General features: G+C 55.2%; 1 protein-coding gene across 2 annotated transcripts in view; it reads right to left on the bottom strand.

Moving 5' to 3' along the window:
• Positions 1 to 769: 769 nt before the first annotated feature.
• CDC42EP4 (CDC42 effector protein 4) overlaps positions 770 to 20,716 on the bottom strand; it is a 22,335-nt gene continuing 2,388 nt past the window's right edge. The window contains exons 1-2 of one of the 2 annotated variants that reach the window (XM_034640535.1): positions 20,354 to 20,676; positions 770 to 3,496 (exon numbers count right to left, since the gene is read on the bottom strand). In XM_034640535.1, the coding sequence (XP_034496426.1) occupies positions 2,354 to 3,400 (1,047 nt within the window). In that variant the 5' untranslated portion in view covers positions 3,401 to 3,496; positions 20,354 to 20,676 and the 3' untranslated portion in view covers positions 770 to 2,353. Of the gene's footprint in view, positions 3,497 to 20,353; positions 20,677 to 20,716 lie in introns of those variants that run through there. The other variant, XM_011233540.3, reaches the window with a different exon arrangement.

Raw genomic sequence — 20,716 nt, forward strand, 5'->3', positions numbered from 1 at the left:
AGGTCCCCCGCAGGACAGACTCACTCCCCAGCCTCACTTCCTGAAGGCATGATGCTTCGAGGCATCTGTGAGCAGTGAGGTAAAGGGGTTTAAGTCCACGTGTTCGGATTCTACTATTTCATGACTTACGGAAGGTGGCTACGTGGCCTCTTGAGCACATTCCTTCTATAAAACGGGGACACCAGTCCACCTCGCAGCCCACAAGGATGGACTCGTGTCCAGCTGGGAACAGGCTGCCCGGATGGTCATTCTCCAGGTCACACAGTAGAAGGCCGGGAAAGAAGGGAGAGCAACCCCTTTCCTGGCCACGACGCCTGCTGTGTCCCGGTGGTGATCGCTCCCACATATGTGGGCACCTGGGGGCTTGGGCGGGTACGCGGCTTCCCCCAGTTTAGCAACAACTTCGCCAACCCCACGACAGTGACTGTGTCTGCAGCCCAGCCCTGTAAGAGCCGCGGGAATCCTGTATCACAAATGAGCAGAATGAGGCACGAAGGGGCTAAGGGGCTAAGGGCCCCCAACTGGGAAGTGGCAGGTGGGGCCCATGACCCCAGAGCCCCGAAGGCCTGCCCAGGCACACGGGCAATGAACCCTGTCCCTCCAGAGGCTCCAAAGGGACAGGGAGGGAAGCCACCTCAGGCCCTGAGCGCCACAGGAGCACATGCAGCCCCCCAGAACGCCCCCCCATCTGCACCTTCACCCCTACCCACCCACATCCTGAAACAGCGCTCCCCAGAAGCAGAGACAGACACCCGGCGTGCATTAGGGCTTTTTTTTTTTTAATGTTTCCTCACTGTTTTAACAATACCATGAAAAAAATACACAGTTTAGAATCTGGAACTGACCACTGGGTCTGGATGGGTTTTGCTGGCAGGGGCTGCACAGCCCCATGTGATTCCTCCCCTAGTGGGAGCCACGCTACTGGAAACAGCACCGACGGGGCACCAGAATCGGGAACTAGGTTAGTGTCCAGATCAGGATCTGACAAAACGCGGGAGACTAGAGCAGCGGCCCCTGCCAGCCTCTGTCTGTCCCCTCCACACACTGGCAACAAGGGGACAGGAGAAGGTGGGGTAGCTTGTTCCCAGGGCAGGAAAGTCATCATCCCTTAACCCTGGGCCACACCCCCAAGCCCCCACTCAATCCCCTGGGGCAGGGTTATAAGGACCAGAGTGAAATTTGAATTCAGAAGAACCAATCTTTTCTTCTTTTTTTTTTTTAGCATAAGTATGTTCCAAACATGGCCCGGGGGCATACTCACACTAAAAATTATCCTTTGTATGCCGAATATTCTAATTTATCTCTGCATTCTAGTTTTGTCTGTTGCTAAATCTAGCAACTCTATACCCTCAGGGCCCTCAGAAGTGGGGGAGGGGGTTCTGCTGGTACGGAGGCCTCAAGGAAGAGGAAGTGTGTGTGTGTGTGTGTGTGTGTATAGGGGGAGTAATCCAGTCAAAAAAGCTTTAATCCCTCCATAGGAATGATATATTATTTTTTTAAAAATCCTTTTCCAGAAATTTTCTACACTGGCTGCCTTCAACTGTTAATAGCTATGGGGTGGGAGAAGGGACAGACACGCACAGACACCCACCCCATAAGGTTCTAAATAAAGTTTGGAAGCACTTAGTATAAAGGTTTTCTAAAAGGATCTGATTTTCCTTCTGGCGGCAGACCTAGTCACACTGTTCCAGATACCGCTCTGGAAGGATTTAAACTTGACAAGAACAAACAAATCAATGGGGACCGAGCAAGCGCCCAGCCTGTTGCTAGTGTCATCCTGGAAGAGCCCCTTCTAGAAAATTCAAGAAGCCTGGGGCCTCCTTTCGTTCCCCATCCTGTTCTCTTCCCCTGGAAGGGGCTGCGTTTAGTGCACACATCTGGTCCGGCTTAGCTCCAAGGGGCTCCAGGCTTGTGGTGCAGGAGCCGGGGATGAGGGACGGAGGGGCCGGGGCTGTGACCACCCCTCCTCCTGCCACACAGTCACAACAGAAAGGCCAGGAGAGGAAAGGTGAGCCAAGAGTCCTTAGCCGTGGCCCCCGGCCGCCCCCAGGCTGATCTGCTGCGCTGCAGGAGGCAGGACTTGGCCGACATCTGGCATCCTTCTGAGGCCGGGGTGGAGGAAAAGGACAGCGGGTTCCTGCTGCGGGCACCCACCTGTCCCGCAGCGCTCAGGAGGGCTGGGTGCACCATGCAGCCCCCGCCAGCTCCCCACGCCCCCCGCCAGCACCTCTCGTCCAGGAGGTCCAGTGTCTGTGGCCGATGCCAGGCTCTTGGCTGCCCTGCATGGGACTGGACAGGGAAGGGGGTGGTGGCCTGGGAGCAGGGGGAGACGGAGCCCCGCGCCGGGAGCCCCTCACACTCGGATCTCCTCATCCTCCTCCTCGTCCATGAAGGAGAACTCCTTGTCGGGCTGCCGGGTCGGCGGGGCCCGGGCCCTGTCGGGGCCCCGGGAGGCCGGGCTGCGCTCATCCAGGACACCCGAGGTGCAGCTGGACAGGGAGCTGCTGTCCCGCGTGGTGTGGCTGCCCTCGCTGCGGGCCGAGCCGGGGCTGGGGGCCGCCGCCCACCCCTCGTCCTGGGGCAGGTCTGGGCCAACAGCGCCCTCCTGCCTGGCCCGTGGAGGGGCCGCGGCAGCCACCAGGGGAGCCTGCAAGGCGCTGGGTGCAGTGTCCCCGTCGTCATGGTAACCGCCATCCTCCTCCTCGGGTTCCCACTCCTCCTTGTCCATGATGCTGAGGACGTCGCCCAGCATGGAGGGCCCCAGGTCAATGTGGAAGGACATGATGGACTCGGCGTGCTTGAGCCCCAAGCCGGCCTTGGGCACCATGGGCAGCTCCGTCAGGTCCCCAAAGGCCTGCTCGTCCAGGAGGGGGTCCGGGGAGTGGGGGGCGGCAGCCCCGTTCCTCCGGGGCCCAAGCTCCCCTTCAGCCGCCGCCTCCTGGCCGCCCTCCCCGGCGCTGGCCTTCTTCACGGGGCTGGACGACAGGCTCTTGGGCAGCTTGCCAGAGCCCTTCTCGGCTGCCTCCTTCTCGTTCAGCTGGGGCAGGGACATGGCGTTCTTGACGAACAGAGCCGAGTCCCGCAGGGAGCCCAGCATGTCCCTCTGCTCCCGGTCCCCCCTCGTCACCGACTGCGACCGCTTGCTGCCCCGGAACTTCCGGGACAGGAGGCTGCGTTTGGAGGACGAGGAGGAGGCCTGTTCATCCAGGGACTCACCGTCCAGCTCGCCAGCCTTGCTGTTGAGGAAGGAGGTGTCCCCAAAGGCGTCCCCCGCCCGGCCCACGTGCATGGTGTGCCGGAAGTCGCCCAGCGGGGCGCTGATCATCTCGGCCGTGAGGTCCACGCGGGAGCGGCGTTTGGAGTGCACGGAGCTGGACACCAGCTGCTTGAGGATAGGCATCTTGCTGGGGGGCGGGCCTCCCGAGGGCGGCAGCGGGTCAGGGGTCAGATCTGAAGTCCGGCGGGTGGAGGGGGTAACAAGGAGGAGATCATAGGGCTGCAAGAAGAGAACAGCAGGCTAAGGGTTAACCCGGACTGGCCGCACAGCACCGAAGCCCACCGGCCAAGGGGCCGCTACTCGACCCTCAGCTCTCCCACCAAAATGAACTTCCATGAAATATGCCGGCAATCGGCATCGAAACCCTGCTTCTTTCTTCACACACCGGCACTGGGGGTACGGGAGCACTTTTCACAAACCGGGTGTTCAGGTAGCCACAGACTTGCTCTCCCTGAACCCGGGGGTACGACAACGTCTCCCCCCATCCGGGATGCCGCCAGAGCGAACATGACCACATTGAGGGATGTGGAAGTACACGGGCGAGTGCACGTGGCAGCCCAGGGCTGGACACATGCTGTAAGTTCTTCCTGCTGTCTGACCTCAACCCCTGCAGTCAGTGGACACCTCAAGCTGAGTCACGGTCCTCAGAGGAGGGAGCCAACAGGACGGGCCCCAGAGAGACGCTGCCCTGTATGTCCACAGGAGCGAGCGGCCAGGCTCCCTTTCTGAATCAGAACTGGGGTGGGGCTGCTGGGACCCACAGAACCAGCTCCCCAGGCTTCCAGTCTTTGCTGGGTGTCCCATAAGTGAGGACCCCGCCTGCGACCTCTCCACCATGGGGCCAAGCTCTTTGCCGAAGACTCACTGGGTGCCTCTTGGGGATGAAGAGAACTGCCTCCTGACTGCTTTAATCATTAGGAGTGTGGGAGGGCAGGGACTAGATGGTCTGGCCCCCAAGATCTGCAGATCTGGGTTGGGGGGGCAGCGATTAACCAGAAGATCAGCAGAAGGGACCCCAGGAGAGCCTGGGTTATCTGAAAGCTTGAGGTACCATGTTGGAGCCAAACTGTCCCCTTCCCCTCCGGAGGGACCTGCCCCCAATGTTAAACCCAGTAGTGCTGGGCTGAGCAGGGTGGGGAGACCTGGTGTCGGCCACCAGTCTTGCCAATAGCTCTCAACTCGACCTTCACGGCAGGCCCACCCTTCCCACTACAAACCGCAACCCATGGGTACTCTGCCGGTTTCTTCTGCACCCCCAAGGCTGCCCCCACTAGCCACTACATCCCACCTGGCCCGACACCAGTCCGGCAGATCCCCGTTTTCACCCTTCTGTCCCTCTCCAGGCCATTCGTCACCTTTTATCTAAAACAAAACTCGTGCAGGACTCCCCAGCACAGACCCCTGGATCTGGCGACCAATCCCCGCTCCCTCCCTCCTCAATGCCATTCCTTGCGGGCCCCCTACCTCTGCTCTCTGCCCCAGCCCGAGCATCTGCCTCCTGGACTCCAGGCTGGACACATGCAGGTCCCTGCTCGAATACCCTGTCTCCTGGCTCACCCACCGTCCTTCAGGATTCAGCGGAGACGTCACTCCTGGGAAACGCCCTCTCGGCCACCTCTCCTGTGGCCTCCCGGCACTCTGGATATCCCCTCTCCTGCAGGCACCACTCCCTCATTCTATTCCCACCCACGGGGCTGTAATCTGCCCACGGACTCTGAGCTTCCAGAAGGGGTTCTGAGGGGCCTGCTCACTACTGAAGCCCGTCCAGCAGACCCGCCAAATGGCAACATCTCCATCCTGCCCTCCAGGCCCATTGGTAGTGCTGGCTTCACTTCAGCCTATAGACCGCTCCGAGGTTCCTGGCCCGACCTCTGTGTCCTCCAGCCATCCCCCACCCCCGCCCCAGTGCTCTCACTCCTTGTCCAGCTGCTGACGCCCAGTCTGATGGCTCCCCCACCAGCAAGTGTCACCCCTACCCACCCCGTGCCAGCCCCAGGCAGTCCTACACTTGTCACTCCGGCAAACAAAGTCCTATTGGACATACGGTGGGAGCCAGGCACCGGGGCAGACCTGCCACATACGTGACCTAGGCTGGGCTCAGAGCCAGGGAAGGACTCTCCTGGATGGCCTTGAGATGACCCACTAAAGCCAGTCAGCTCTCCCTCCTCATGTTCCTCCTTCTCCCCACCAAACCCTCAGGCGAGTTAGCTTCCCCTACCCCTAACCCGAACCCTCCCTCTGGCCCACATCCTGGGATCTAACCTCTGAACAATCAGACAGACATCAGCTAGACCAACTGGCCAACGTTTTCTATAAAGGGCCAGAGACTCAAGATTTTTGGCTTCGTGGAAGATACCATTTTATAGTAGGAAAGCAGCAACAGAGCGTATGTAAACAAAGGGTAAGGCTGTGTTCCAATAAAACTTTATACATAAAAACAAGTTGCAGGCCAGCTTTGGCCTGTAGGCCATATTTTGCTGACTCTTAAACTACACTCACGGAAAGTACTGGCCTCAGGGTCATCCCCTCACCACTGCTCAGAAAAGGGTCACCATATGTGATTTTTTGGGCCAGCCATGGACTCTCAGGCCAACCTCTGGGGGAAAACTCTCTTTGGCCAAAAAAGAGAAAGGGACTCTGTAGTTGGCCTCAGGCATGTTAAGAACAGAAGGAAACCAAACCAGGTTTCTAACGACACCTTAGTATTAGGGAATCCCTAACACCAGGCAAGAATGAAAAGGGCTCATGTCTTCAACCAGCCTGGTCCAGCTCTTGCCTCTAGTCACAGGGTCCCAGGATCTCAAAGAGCTGGGAAGGAAGGGCAGCCCCAGAAAACAGGTGTACTGAAGCAAAGTGACTTATCCAAGTTTGTGCCCCAAAGGGCAGATCTGGGCGGGAAGCTGGTCTGCCAGTCCAGTGCTCTCTCTACTCCGCTCCAGACCTTTCTCTGGCTTTTGGTGGGTAGCATCCCTCATCAGCTCCTGTGACTCTTAGAACGCCCCTCCCTGCTTCTGGGCCAGAAAAGTCCAGAAAAAGGAGGAGCCTGGCTGCTTCCTCAAATGTCTCCAGCATCTCCAGGCTTGCCAAATGTCCCCTGCAGGGGGAGGTGGGGGTGCAAAACTGCCCCGGGTTGAGAATGCAGCTATGAAACTAAAGCTTATGCTATTTACCAGGTAAACCAAAAAAAAGAGGGGTGGCAGGGCAGGGGGCATAAGGGCTAGAATTGTGGGAACATAACGACATGAACTTCCAGAGTTGTGTTAAGGGTTTCAATGTAATGGCAAGAATCCCCAGACCCAGTGAGCAACTTCCATCCTGCACCGTGGTTTCCCAATCTGAAGTGCTCCTCAAGGAGGTGAGAAAGAGGAACCACAGACCTGGCTGCCAGGGCCTCAGGAGAACCAGTGAAGAGCCCTGTGCCCACTCACAGAGACCTGGTACTCTGGCCATCATGACTCCGGGACAGGAACATCCCATCATCCCATCAGCCCCTGCTCTATCCCGGTAGGTAAAACAGGAGAACAGGTAAGAGAGGCCAGCAGGGAAATCCGCAGGACAGCCCCCAGGGCCCCAGCACTGGCTGGGCCCTACACCCCAGAAAGAAAGCGAAAGTCAGGCCAATGCTCTCAGCTGCTTGTGGTCTCCCTCCCTGGGGGTGGGAATGAGGTTTCCTGGCTTATAAAACACCAAACCATCTCCAATACCCAGCATGAAAAAGTCCTGAGAGAGTTGGGGGTTTGTATGGAGTCACCTACCCATCCCACTGCCCAGCACGGAGTCCTGGAGCCCGGCCAAGGTCTGGGTCTCTGGAATCCTAGAGCTCAGACCAGATGGGACAGGCTTCAGGGCTGGTGAGAACCCTAAGCTTTGAGCACAGAACAATGTGGGGGTAAGAAATACTGAGATTAAGGACCAACAGGTGGCCTGGGCCAGTCCTGGGGGCTGGTCAGGAGGCCAAAGAGCCCACCAGGAAGGAGATCGTGCCAAAGAGAGCTGTGTCTTTGGCAGGGGGCGTTGCTAAGTGCAGTGACTCAGCTCTGGGGAAGCGGCTAAAATAGGCCGCCCCATGACAGGGCAGCCGCTCCCCACCCCACCCCACCCCGGAAGCCATATCCCACTTTCCTGGCAGGGCAAAGGAAAACCGGGCAGGAACTCACAGCTCTCCCTCACTCTCCCCAGCCTCTGATGGAACTAGACTCCTCTACCGTTCACCCCACCAACCACAGAACATTCCTTTAAGGCAGGCGCAGCGAGCCCTCCCTGGAAGGCCAGGCCCCTGGTTGGTTTCCCCCAGCCACACCCTCAGCTCAGCTCTGTTCCTGGACTCCAGAGGACAGCCCTGGCCCGGACGCCTCAGCCATCCTCCCCGGCATGCCGTACACACAGATCGGCCCGTGCAGCAGAAACTAGACAGACAGAAGGATGGGCTGGACACATGCACTCCCGAACACCCAGGCAGTGGCTGGTTGCAGGCAGCCCGACCAAGGCAGGCGAGAGAACGAAGCTCTCCCGGGGCAGCAGGGCAGGCCTCCCACTTCTGCAGCTGACCTGCAGCTCACCCTGCTTCAGAGGACACAGGCTTCCATGCCCACTGCATCGCCACTGCCACGGGCAGCTGCCCTCCATCAGCTCCGTGAGCTGTTCGAACACCGGTCCGGGCCAGCCCCAAGCAACATGGCTGAACAGAAGAGGGTATGGGGTGACAAGATGACCTCAGTCGTGGCTGGGAATGGTTATAGGAGGCTTTGTTCATTTACTCATTCATTCATTCATTCTTCGACTTCCTGCATACCCCCAGTTTTCCCATACTCTTTCAGGCCCCGAAGACAGCAGGGCGGTGAGAATCACAAGGTGGATAGGCCCCCCCACCTTCCTGGGGCCTATGTGTAGTGTGAACACAGGTGTGTGGGGGACAGAGCCGTATACAACCAGGTAAGACAGTCTCTTGCAGTCCTTGGTGTCAAGAGGAAAACAGGGAAATGGGAGCCAGCGTGGGTGTTACAGGATAGGGGGAGGCCCCTCCAAGGAAGGGGCTCTGTGAGCCGAGAACCAGATGATGGGAAGGAAGCAGGCAGGTCAAGCGCAATCCAGCGAGGGAACAGCACATGCAAACACCCAGAGGTGGGAAGAGGCTGACAGAGTTTGAGGAAGAGAATGAAAGCCCAGGGGCAGGGAGCCAGGTCCCACAGGCCCTCCCTGAAGACCAGGTAGGAGGTTCGGATGGCCTTCTAGGTACGAAAGGAAACCAACAGGCAGTTCCTGAGCAGGGAAGTTCTCCAGTCTGTGTATTTGGAGGTTTCCATGGCAGCTGGGGCTGCAGGTGTGGACGAGAGCAAGCAGGAGCTCAGGGCAAAGAGAATGGGGGCCAGGAGATGAATGTGGCTAAGGAGATGGACAGAAACATTCAGGGCATGTTCTGGAGGTAGGGACACCAGGAGCTGCTGAGGGCCCAGAAGCGGGGAAGAAAGATAGGGCAAAATCAGAGGGGACTCCAGGCCTGCCAGGCCCCACGCCAAACCCCACAGGCCTTCTCCAACGACAGGTCTCACCTGGTAAGCTATGGACCTTTCTCCCAGGGGTGCAAGCAACATCCCACCACCAGGAAGGGCTTCCCTTTGCCAAAACAGGGGAGACGCTCTGCTACACAGTGTCTGCCCGCTGAAGCCACACAGAGAAGGGCTTGCCCAAGAAGCTCAGGGAAATGTGGGCTGCTCCCCTCCGGGAGCTGCTCTCCTCCGGAAGAGGTTAGGGGCTCTGGCTTTTGTGGCCAGAGAAAGATTCAGTGCTTTCTGGAACACTTGGCAGCCTTACCCTGCAAAGATAAGAAGTGCCAGGGACCGCAGAGGAGAGCTTCGCTCCAGCCGTGGGACAGTGGCTGCCGGGACTGGGAGCGAGCCCTGGATGCTTTGAGCCACATTGCTACATGTGGCGGGAGGAACCTCTACGGGGGCTGTGTTGTCGTTTTAGCTGATTTTGTCCTATCTGCAATCTTTTTTTTTTTTTAAAGATTTTATTTATTTATTCGACAGAGATAGAGACAGCCAGCGAGAGAGGGAACACAAGCAGGGGGAGTGGGAGAGGGAGAAGCAGGCTCCCAGCGGAGGAGCCTGATGCGGGGCTCAATCCCAGAACACCGGGATCACGCCCTGAGCCGAAGGCAGACGCTTAACCGCTGTGCCACCCAGGCGCCCCAATCTGCAATCTTTTACTTCCTTCAGGGGCACTGCCAAAAGCCCTCGTATTTGAAAGTGTGCTGTTTGCACCCGGACATTAAGAAGAGTGGTCTTAAAATAATCTGAGCCTGAACAGCCACCAAAAAAAATAAAGAATAAAAAAGGAAAAGGAAAAGGAAAAAAAAAAGCCCAGGATGGGAACATGAATGACCACCATTACCCATCCTGTCCCACTTGCGTTTCTGTGTCAAGTATCTCCTTAAAATCCCTGGGGACAGAGTGACCATTCTCTCAGAGATGAAGCCACATCAAGGGACTCGCCTGAGGTCATGGGTGGGAGCCAGGCCTTTGTTCCCACACCAGGGCTCCAGCCACTAAAATAGACACACACGACCCAAAGTGTGGCCTTGGGGCACCAGCCACTATGGCGGTTTCTGTAAATAAGGGCTTTAAAATGAGTATGATTTAGCAACTTCTCCAATGGGAAGCCTACCCTATGGAACGATGTCAAAGCAGGGGAAAAAGTCACATGCCCAGATATCCACAGAAGCCTTCTTTGTAAGCTCGAAAGGCTGGAATCCACCTAACAGCCAGGAATAAGGAAATGGTTGAGACGAGGGGCTGTTAACGGACTGACATGCAGCCACGAGAAGTGGGGGCTTGCGGAGACCAGGCTGCCACATGGACCACTGGTGACCAAATGCCATCATCACGTGGGAGGGGAAAAAACAGGCAGGGCTTACGCTCTTTATAGGAGTGATCCAGTGATCGCAAGTCTACACAAAGACTTAAAGGACTTACGTCAGGCTCCAGAGGACACAGGCATTTTGTTTGTTTTCTTTAATGTGGTAATGCTGTTTTAGTAACAATAATAATAATAATAGTAGTAATAATAATAATAATAACCCCAAGCATCAAAAGCTTAAGGAAAACACGTTAATTTCAACACCACCTTAGACGGGTCTGGTTCTCAGGTTCAGGGCAAGGGCCTGAGCTTGGGTCTCGGCTCCACTCCCTCTGTGCCAATATGCACCCCCCCATGGATGTCTGTTCTCCCTCCCTCCCTCCCTCCCCCCAAGCTGGACGCCTGCATGGATTCTAAGTCGTGTGGGAGGAGAACGTGGGCAATCTATAGCAACCTGGAATCAAGGGGAGACACAGAGATTAGGACTCCCCCGAAAGAACTCGCTCCCCAACAGCTGCTTCCTGACGCCTGACCTCTTCAACTGAGGAGAAGCAAGATAACCATCATCCCCTCCACACCGTCCCCCGGAGACTGGCCGATTTCCAGCGTCACTAAAGCTCCGAGTTGGAGGACAGCCTCTCCACATGGGTGATCCCACAGTGGGATCCTATCCAAGATGCCCTGGGCAGCTGAAGATTCTGCTTCTGCTCCTTCTACAGGACTAGTTCAGCTCTTCTGGTGGCTGCAAGGACGCAGAGAAAAAGCCCGGGGTCCGGCAGGACCACCAGCACCACAGTGCTCCCACAATTTGCCAGCCATCAAGTCTTGTGTGCAGACAGAGCAATACTGTCATTTACCGGTGCCTGCCGCATGCCAGGCATTGTGCTAGGACAGGGGAAACTCGTGCCCCTCTCCCTGCAAGGAGGGTGCTGAGATTGCCCCCATTTTACAGAAAGGGAAACTGAGGCTCAGATGGCACGAGCCTCACCCCACACAGATCACTCTCGCAGCTACTACATGGTGACTTGAGCCTATTTCTGGCCGACCCCGGACACATGGTTTTCTGAATGAGGTGATGCCTCCCGGCCCATTCAGATGTCCCCAGCTGTAAAGTCCCTGCGGAAGAGGGGGGTGGGATGGCATTGGGGAGGCTGCTTCTGGAAGACCCTTGGAACCAAGCCTCCCTTAGACGGACTTCCCATCAGAGATCTGCTCTCAGGGATGGCTCAAATGGGCTCTTCCTTTCTCAGGATCTCATTCCAACTTCCTGCTCGGAGGACCCTCCCCATGTTCTGCCTCTCTGGGAGGGGAGAGGAGGGGGGTGGGGAGGACCACCCAGAAGGAAGTCCCCTGCACATTTAGGAGTAGGCTCAGCAGGAGGCCTACCCGGCTCTAGGCCCCATCTTCTATTCCGTGGTCGTTCCAGCTGCCACGAAGGAAGACCAGAACCTCAACCCAGGCTGGGTGCCCTGCGCTTGCACCACCACCCCTGCCTGCCTGCCCCTCCCAACCAGGCTCACTGACCCAAGGGTGCCACTGCCCAGCCACAACGGGGCAGATCCCATGTCCTGGAGGACACTCCCTGCTTCATGGAAGAAAAGGAAAGTGAACAAGGCCCTGTTTCAATACCTGCTTCCCCTGGAGATCCCTGCTGGGGAAGCGGGCGTGGGGTGAGCCCAGCCCAGCCCATCAGGACACCAGGCTCTTACCAGAGCAGGGCTCACAGGGTGCACTCCACACTCTGCACCACGCCTTCTCCGTGACTTCCGCCTTCTGCTGCCTCTACGGGTTATTAAATGATTCACAGCGATACTGTCCTATGGGGCTGCACCAGCCTTATGTGGCTACACGTGGAATGTGGGGAGTCCGAATCGACAGGTGCTAAGGGGTGAAAGATACTAAAGGACTTCAAAGATTTAGAATGAGAAAGAAAATGTAAAATAGCTCATTGTATTTTGCTATTGATTAGAAGTTAAGATGATAGTATTTTGGGGGCGCCTGGATGCTTCAGTTGGTTGAGAGTCTGACTCTTGATTTTGGCTCAGGTCATGATCTCAGGGTTGTGGGATCGAGCCCCATGTTGGGCTCTGTGCTGGGTGTGGAACCTGCTTGGGATTCTCTCTCTCCCTCAGTCTCTGCCTGCCCCCGACTTAAAAAAAATTATATATAGGGGCGCCTGGGTGGCACAGCGGTTAAGCGTCTGCCTTCGGCTCAGGGCGTGATCCCGGCGTTATGGGATCGAGCCCCGCATCAGGCTCTTCTGATATGAGCCTGCTTCTTCCTCTCCCACTCCCCCTGCTTGTCTTCCCTCTCTTGCTGGCTGTCTCTATCTCTGTCAAATAAATAAATAAAAAATCTTTAAAAAAAAATTATATATATATAATATTTTGAATGTATTGGGCCTATACAGTAATCTCACCTATCTCTTCTTTCTTTTAAAAAAATAGAAATGATATATGAATCTTGCAGAACCTTCTACTGCAGGCAGACAATTAAGTAACCCACTGTTCACATTTGAGTGAAAATATTTATGTTAATAAATTTGAAATTAAGTACTAAATTCCTAAATTTTACACCCAGTGGGCCACTAAGGAATGCCAGGTTGTTTCTGTTTTGCCTGAACTCTGTAAGAAAAATCCTTCCTACCTAAGCTGGCACAAATCCTTAATCCGGAGGATACATGTGAGTGAGTTAAATAACTTTTGTTTCTTACTGTTAACTTGTTCTCCAGAAGGTTCTACCAAGTTCCAGTCCCACCAGCACAGGATGATGGTGTCCAGTACCAGGTGCTACGCCTTCTTTAGTTCGAAACAACAGTCACCTGCAACCTTGCAAACTTGTGACTTGTGCTTCTTTCATTATTAAGGACAGTAAGCATTTAAAACCTGTATCATTAGCTTCTGTATCCTTTCTCTTGGGCATTACTTGTTGAAATCCTTTGCCCATTTTTCTGGGGAAGCAGCTTTACCTTTTCCAATGGATTTGTAGGACTTTTTAAAATCTTAAAGCAAATGCAATTTTTACCATCATAGTTTCCAAATTTTTTTTAAAGATTTTAAAAACTTTTTTATTTATTTGACAGAGAGAGATAGCGAGCGAGGGAACACATGCAAGGGGAGTGGGAGAGGGAGAAGCAGGCTTCCCGCTGAGCAGGGAGCCTGATGCGGGGCTTGATTCCAGGACTCTGGGATCATGACCTGAGCCGAAGGCAGACGCTTAACGGCACAGTTTCCAAATATTTCTGCAAATTTATCATATACCCGTTTACACTGGGATGATTTTGTTTTCTTTTCCAGACTGCTTATTAATTTTTACGTAGTCAAATCTGTTTCATGGTTTGTGGCTTTCACAATATGAAGCAAAGACCTTCCCCACTTCTAAGAGTATGAAAATATTCACTTCCTCTAAAGCTCCCAGGTAATAATGAACAACTATTCATAGAGGAAAATACTAGAAGAAAACACAACAAAGGAAAGAGGATTTTGAATTACTTGGAATAAAAAAACAATTGAAACGTAACAATAATGTTAGTTACTGATTCCATATAGAATTGTTATAAAATGTGGGTAAAACATCAGATGTTACCTTCATTGGATAGGAAAATTCTTTATATACAGATTATCTCCCACTCATGAATCTATTTCCAGACTTCCCTTTGTGTTCATGGGTCTGTCGATTCCTAAACCAGGTCTACACAGCCACTTTGTAAAACGTGTTTGAGTATCTAGTAGGGTAACATCCCTACTTAACTTTTTTTCTTCTAAAATGTTCTTGTTTTTTTCTAATGTTGATACTCTTCCAGATGGACTTTAAAAACAGTCCCGAAAGAAATCCTGGTGGGATTATGTTGGAACTGAAAGGAAATAAGAAATTAATTTGGGAAGAATAGACTGGATCTCCACATCAAATCTTCAGGCCATTTACTCAAGTCTTCTGGATACCCTCCATTAAATGCGCTGGGTTTTCTTCCTACAAGTCCTACACAGTCCTGGTCATGTTTATTCTGGGTCATTTTATGGCCGGTTGTTATTCTAACTGGGTTCTGCCTCCTCCCGTTTTTCCATAGCTGTAGTTTCCGACTGTTACAGCTGGTAAATGGGGAAGCTACAATCTTGATCTATATATATTTAATGTTTACCCTACTGACCTTTACTGTCTTGCATACTCAAATCGTTATGGTTGAATCTTTTGGGCCTTGCAAGTAGACAAGCCCATCATCTGCAACTAATAATAATTCTGTCTCCTCCATTCCTTATTCTTATCTTATTACATCTGCTACAATTGCCAATATAATGTCGAGCAACACTGCTGACACAAAGCACCTCTGTTCTTGGCACTTGACAGTAATATTCTCAACCTCCGGTATTTGATACAGTAGCCACGAGCCACGCAGGGCTGCTGAGAGCTTGAAATGTGGCAAATGTCACCAAGGGACTCAATCCTTTATTTTACTTTAAATATTTAACCTTAAAACTGATGCTAGAGACAGTTTTTTGGAAAACTTATGTTTAAAACATCCCTGAGAGTATGAATCTACTCTTTCAACTCTGAACTTTAGGAGATTCAAATTCAGAGTAAGTATTTGTGAAATTTAGCATCCGAAATGAGGATGTGCTTGCTACAGGAGCAAAATACACACTGGACTCTGAAGACTCTCTATGATAAAATAATGTAACACAGCTCATTCATTTTTTTATGACTATGTGGTGAAATGGCAATCTTTTGGATATGTACTATGTTAAAGAAAACATATTAAAATTGATGTCACCTGTCTTTAGTTTTGAAAATGTGGCTACCAGAGGATGGAAGGTTACCTATGTGGCTAGCATGGTATTGCATGGGCAGTGCTGTTCCAGAGGGATCTCTGCTAAACCTGACACTCACCACTGGATTCGTAGACATTCTTGTTCATTTTAGAGAATTTATACTTCGTACAGTTTGTAAGAAAATGAAGCCAGTAACTTAGACAGGCTGAGTCGTAGTAGGGAAAATGCACTATAGCTTAATTTACCCTTTAACGGCTGGAAAACATAGAAGCAGGTGTCCAACCTCACTCAAACAATGACTTGTCATCAGGGGAACTGTGGAGTAACAACTCTCAGGGTGGGCTGTGATGGCTCTCAGGCCAGTGCCTAGGAACCCAGCCTGGGCAGGGATATCCTAGCCCCGACCTGCGGATCTCAGGTGGACAGGCCCTTCCTGGACCATGGGTCACCGGAAGTATGAGAAAGGGAACTCCCATTCCCTGAGCTTTTATTCGGCACCAAAAAGCTGCTTTATCTCGACTAAACTGGCTTAAAAAAAACCCACAAACACAAGAAATAACACCATCCTGTCTTCTCCCGCACAATCCCACTGAGTTATCATCATTCCCATCTTGCAGGTAAGAAGACTGAGGCTGAGACAGCAGTGCATCACCAAGCCACACATACTTGCTTGGGACAGAGCTGAGAGAAGGGTCTCAGGATCTGCCTGATTCTGACCCCTGGGCTTTTCCCCCCTCCACCCAGAGGGCCAGAAGCCACACTGGGGCCATGGCCTCTGAGATCTGAAGATTCTAGATGCATAAACACCCACAGGATACACGGTTCTTTTTTTTTTTTTAATTTTACTTATTCATTTGAGAGAGCGCGCACGATCACGAGCGGGGAGAGAGGCAGAGGGAGAGGGAGAAGCAGACTCCCCACTGAGCCTGGAGACCGACCTGGGGCTTGATCCCAGGACCAGGAGATCATGATCTGAGCCACCCTGGTGCCCCAGGATACACAGTTCTACACAGAATTTCAGGTTAAAATATCTCTAGGGTGGGCACTCCATTCCCCACCATTCAAGAGAAAAATACAGATAAATCCTGGGAAACCCAGACCACAGGAGCCACCAGAAGCCCCGTCCCGCTGGGAAGCCTGCTCTGGCAGGGCTGGGAACACGCACGCTCCCCACCAACTCCCTCCCCTTTACCTCTGTATCCCCGTCCCTCCTAATCCCAGAACTGTGCTCTGGCCAGTGGGAGGGGGAAGGAGAAAGCCGCCTCACCACCTGGGAGTTGGAACAGACCTGGAAAGAAAGAGAAGGCGTGACCCGTGACCCTGGGGGTGACAGGAAGCTACAAGGGAAATCAAGTGCGTTCAGCAACTTGGCTTGTTTACAGGGCCCTTCCTGGAGACGTGTTTCCCCAGCCTGCGCCAGACAGACGGACGGACCGGACCCACAGAAGCACGGACAGGGCGGGTGGCCATCACAGAGGGAAGAGCTGGGAGACAGAAGAGATGCCTGGCAGGGGGGCCCTGGGCCCCAGCTCGGGGCAGGTGTCCCTCACCTGGGAGTGGCCCTCTGGCTCCTCCCGCGGCCCGCCCCGAGCTTCTACTGCAGGAAGCAAGGCTGGCCTTGAAATCAGACCTGCCGGGCCCTGTTCGGCCTCGCTTCCCTGCTCCCGAGACTGCAGTGCTCAGCCGAGGGGTGGGGATGACCAGAGAACGCTCGGGTTCTCCAGAGGGAGGAGGCCCATCTGGACTTCCTCCAGAGCAGGCTGGCAAATGGGTCTTGGCCTTGCCGGGGCCTGAGCCGCGGAGGTGAAGAGCATGGACCCCGAGCCAGACGCCCCATGGCCTGGCCGCGTGGGTGACGTTGCGCACTTCCCGGGGGCCAAGGATTAAATACGCTCACACAGGCCAAGCCCTCAGCACCGCGCGCAGGTGAGCGCTGGCCTATGTGCTATGAAGGTGCTGTGACGTGTTCTCTCTCGCTCTCAGCGGATACCCCGTGTCTGTACCTGAGAGGCAGGAGGAAAATTCCAGCACCCCCAGTGACAGACACTCTGGCCAAGTTCAGGACGACACATGATTAACCTGAGTCACCTACCTCAGTGTCACCTGATGATACCCCCTCCAAAAGGCTCCAGGGCTGACCCTTTCTAGTCCTTGGAGGGTCCCCAGAATGAGGCGTTGCAGGGGGAGGGGTCCTCCAAGGTTCTGAGGCCCAGGGGCAGACTGCAGTCGCCACCGGCCACCGGTCCAGCAACCTGAGACTTGACTTCTATGCCCGCCTGACTTCCTCCTTCCTGATCTTTCGTGATGCAGGAGGGAAGAGCCTGGCTTCTCTCAGACAGGACTTATACTCTGATTTCAGCTTGACATGGCGGGGGGCGGGGATGAGGAGAAGGTGGGATAAAAGAGCCCCCTGCCCTTCCTCTCCTGGATAACTCAGGAATCCGGGGTGCTCTGGGTGCTACCAGCAACAGGTAAGGGGCAAAACCTCCACGGCCCTCCAGGCCCTCCACCCCCATAACACACTGCCTGGTTCTTTGGACCTAATCCAATTCTCAAGGGAGGTGTAAACTGCAGTGTAGCCCAGGGAAGGCTCCTTTTGTGTTCGTCCAGGGTCAAGGGCACTAATCCCCTTTTGATGCTTTGGGGTCAAGGGCAACAATGTAAGGAATAAAAGAGGGGTTTCGGGGAGTGGGCCCCTGAGGGTATGACGGAGGGTATGCAGGTGGAGCCTGGCTTCACAGTCCCTCAGGGCAATCTGAAGCTGGGGTCTGCAGCCCACCTTCAGTCACTGCAAGAAGGGGAGAGACACACGCATCAGGAGAACCTGGAGACTCTCCCAGGGAAGCGGGAGGCTGGCCCCGGCCCCCTGCCCCCCATGACCAGGGCAGAAGACCTGGCAGAAGAAGGGGCCGGAGTGGACCTGGCTGAGCAAAAGAGGCCGTTCCCGAGTACACACTCAGCGATGTTTCTCGCCCGTGCACTGCTGCCTTGCTTGCAGAAGCCCCCCCGCCCCAGCTCTGTCAGCCCTTGCTGGCCCCAAAAGGGAGCCCCTTCCTCAGCCTGGGAGGCTGAGTGGAGACTTCCGGTGCCCCTGTTCCTGGAGAAGGGAGGGGTCTGGATGCCAGCGCCTGCCACCCTGGCATGGAGCCCCAAGCTGCAAGCTGGCAGTGCCTGGGGGAGACTCTGATGTACGTTTCTGGAAGGGAGCCCAAGGCTCCAGAAGCAGCGTATTTTAAACAGGAGCTTCTAGGACATGCTGAGTGGGACTGTGGGAAACTAACAGCTTCCGCTTCCTTCACCACGCACAGCGAGCAGATGACGGCCACATCCAGCCACACACCAGTCCCTCCCGGGGCCACGATCCACTCCTAGGCACCCCAGAAGTCTTTGCTAGAGCAGGCCTTCAGGACTCTGCCAGCTGGCTCCAAGGTTTGTTCCTTTTCCCAAGGTGGAGGAAAAGCCTCCAGTACATAGGTCAGAAGACCTAAGCTTGGGTCAGCCCTCTGTCAGCTTCCAGGGCAAGATTGCACAAGGCCCGTCCCTCCACCCCCAAGCCTTATCTCTGGCATCAAGCCAGCTCTCATTCCTCCAAGGGACAGACTCCTCCCTCCCCACCTAGGGCCAAGCTCCTCTGAGCCGATGGAACTTCCAGCCGTCTAGTCTAGCTGAAGGAAGCTGGAGACGCTGCCCCAGCAGGAGTCCTCTTGGTTCTCCACTCCCAGCAACCCAAACTGGAGAAGGGAAGAAGGATTGGGTAGGAGAGTGGGGGAGGGGGGCAGAGGGAGAAAGAGAAAGCAGCCAAGCTAGCCTGGCCAATATCAAACACCTTATCTGTCACACCTGGGCACACAGCCTGTCCTGGCCACAGAAATCAATCGGCCACTCCAAAGGTGGAGGGGGTTGGAATCCTTGAACCGGAGCCAATCTGGGGCCCTTCTGGGAAAGTGCCTGACTTGTCAAGAAGGGTCCAGATTCCTCTCCCCGGTCATCATCTGCCCAGGGTGAGGGGTGGGGGACCCAGCCCATTTTGTAAATAAGACTGTCCTTTGCTTGGGACTCCGTGGGCTCCAGTCCTGTGAGGGCTGGATGGTCCGTCTCTAAGAGGCAGCAGGACAGAAGTTAATGTGGGTCCGCACACCAGACTGGGATGAGTATCGGTGGGTGGGCGTGTGCAAGAGACATGAAAGAGAAAAGAGGGATCAAGAGAGAAAAGGGCAAAAACCCCAGAGAAGGGAAAGAATGTTCCAAGTGGAGACCCTGAGCTAGGGAGTTTAATCTGAACACTGGCTGGTCAACCAGCAGGGGTCTGTGAGCTCAGGGAGACATCAGACTGGCTTGGATTCACCCCAAACTGCCACCTCTTGGGAACAGCCTCACTTCACCACACCAGCCCGCTCCCAGTCCCTGCGTGGGTCAGCAGGACCTCTGGGAAGACCAGAACCACGGGGTTATCTCTGGTCGGCTCACGGAAGCCCCCATTGTGGGAAGCAGCAGCTGTGCTGGAGGCGGAGAGGGGTGAAGTCCACATTCGGTGGCGATAAACCACCCTGATCTGTCAGTCACATGGGCAGCTCACACAGGGCAGCTGGTGAAAACTGGAGCCCACATGGCACCCTCACACTCGCGGCAGGGTCCTAGCTACCTCACAGGGATGCAGCGTCCCAGGACTCCCCAGGATGCCCCATTATTGCTCTGGGAGCCTTGGAGCCACCTAGAGGCTTGGATGGGCCCAGCCTTAGTCCAGCGAACTCCCCATTTCTGGGGGAAATCCACAGCTCAGCTTCCCCTTCCTTTGTGCCCTGTTCTTTGTTCTCTTAAAATTCAGTCCATCCTGCTGGTGGTCCCCTCCTCCACCCCGGCCTCAGAAAGGGGGCGGAGGCGGCGGGGAGTTATTAGAAACCCAGACTGTTCGAAGAAGTTGCATTATAGGAGGCCCTCCTGCACCCGGGCCCCTCATTGTTTACGCTGGCTGCAGGCGGAAAGCTTTCCCTGGTCCAGATGGCTGCTGGGCGTAAGGACGAGGGAGACCCTCCCTCCAGCACCACAAACCCTCTACAGAGGAGCGGCAGGCTTCCGCGGCTCGGAGACCCTTTCCCCATTCAACTGCTCCGATACACACGGGCAAAGAGGAGTCGTGGACGCAGCTGAGGGCGTGGGCGCCAGTCGGATTGCGAAGGGTGACAAGAAAAGCAAAAGCACTGTATTTCCCCTCCATTCTCCCAGGGACAGAAAGAAAACTTCCAAAGCCCGGGCTGCAGTATCTCTACGGGAAACACCAGGAATCTGGTTTGAGTTAGCAAAGCACCCCTCCCCCAGCCACACACACACACACACACGCGCGCGCGCGCGCGCGCGCAGCTCCGGCTCAGTCCTCTCCTAGGAAGCCCGCCCAGCTACAGCCCTCCAGCCCCGGCTCCCGGTTCCCGCCCAGCTCCCCGGGTCCCGCACTCACCCGCGGCGGCCCAGCACGCAGGGCAGTTGGTGGGGGGGCGCATCGCGGAGAGGGGCAGTTTTGTACCCCCGGCTGGGGGCGCTCCGGGGAGGGGGCGGAGCCAGAGACGGCTGACCGCAGCTCCACCGCCCCAAGCGGGTGATTAAATAATTAACCCGACCGCTCACGGCCGCCGGCCACGCCAGCAGCGCTTGGCCCCGGGCGCACCCCGCGCGCAGATCCCGCGCGTAGCTCCCTCCCGGGGCCGCCCGCTCAGGTGCGCCCCACCCAGCCGGGAGGCGCCGGGGCCTCTCCCGCCCGGGCCTCTCCCGCCGCGGCCTCCAGGTCTTCCGAGGCGGCGGGCGGGGCGGGAGCCTGGCGGGG

This window comes from Ailuropoda melanoleuca, chromosome 13, assembly GCF_002007445.2.
Source record: "Ailuropoda melanoleuca isolate Jingjing chromosome 13, ASM200744v2, whole genome shotgun sequence".
NCBI lineage: Eukaryota > Metazoa > Chordata > Mammalia > Carnivora > Ursidae > Ailuropoda > Ailuropoda melanoleuca.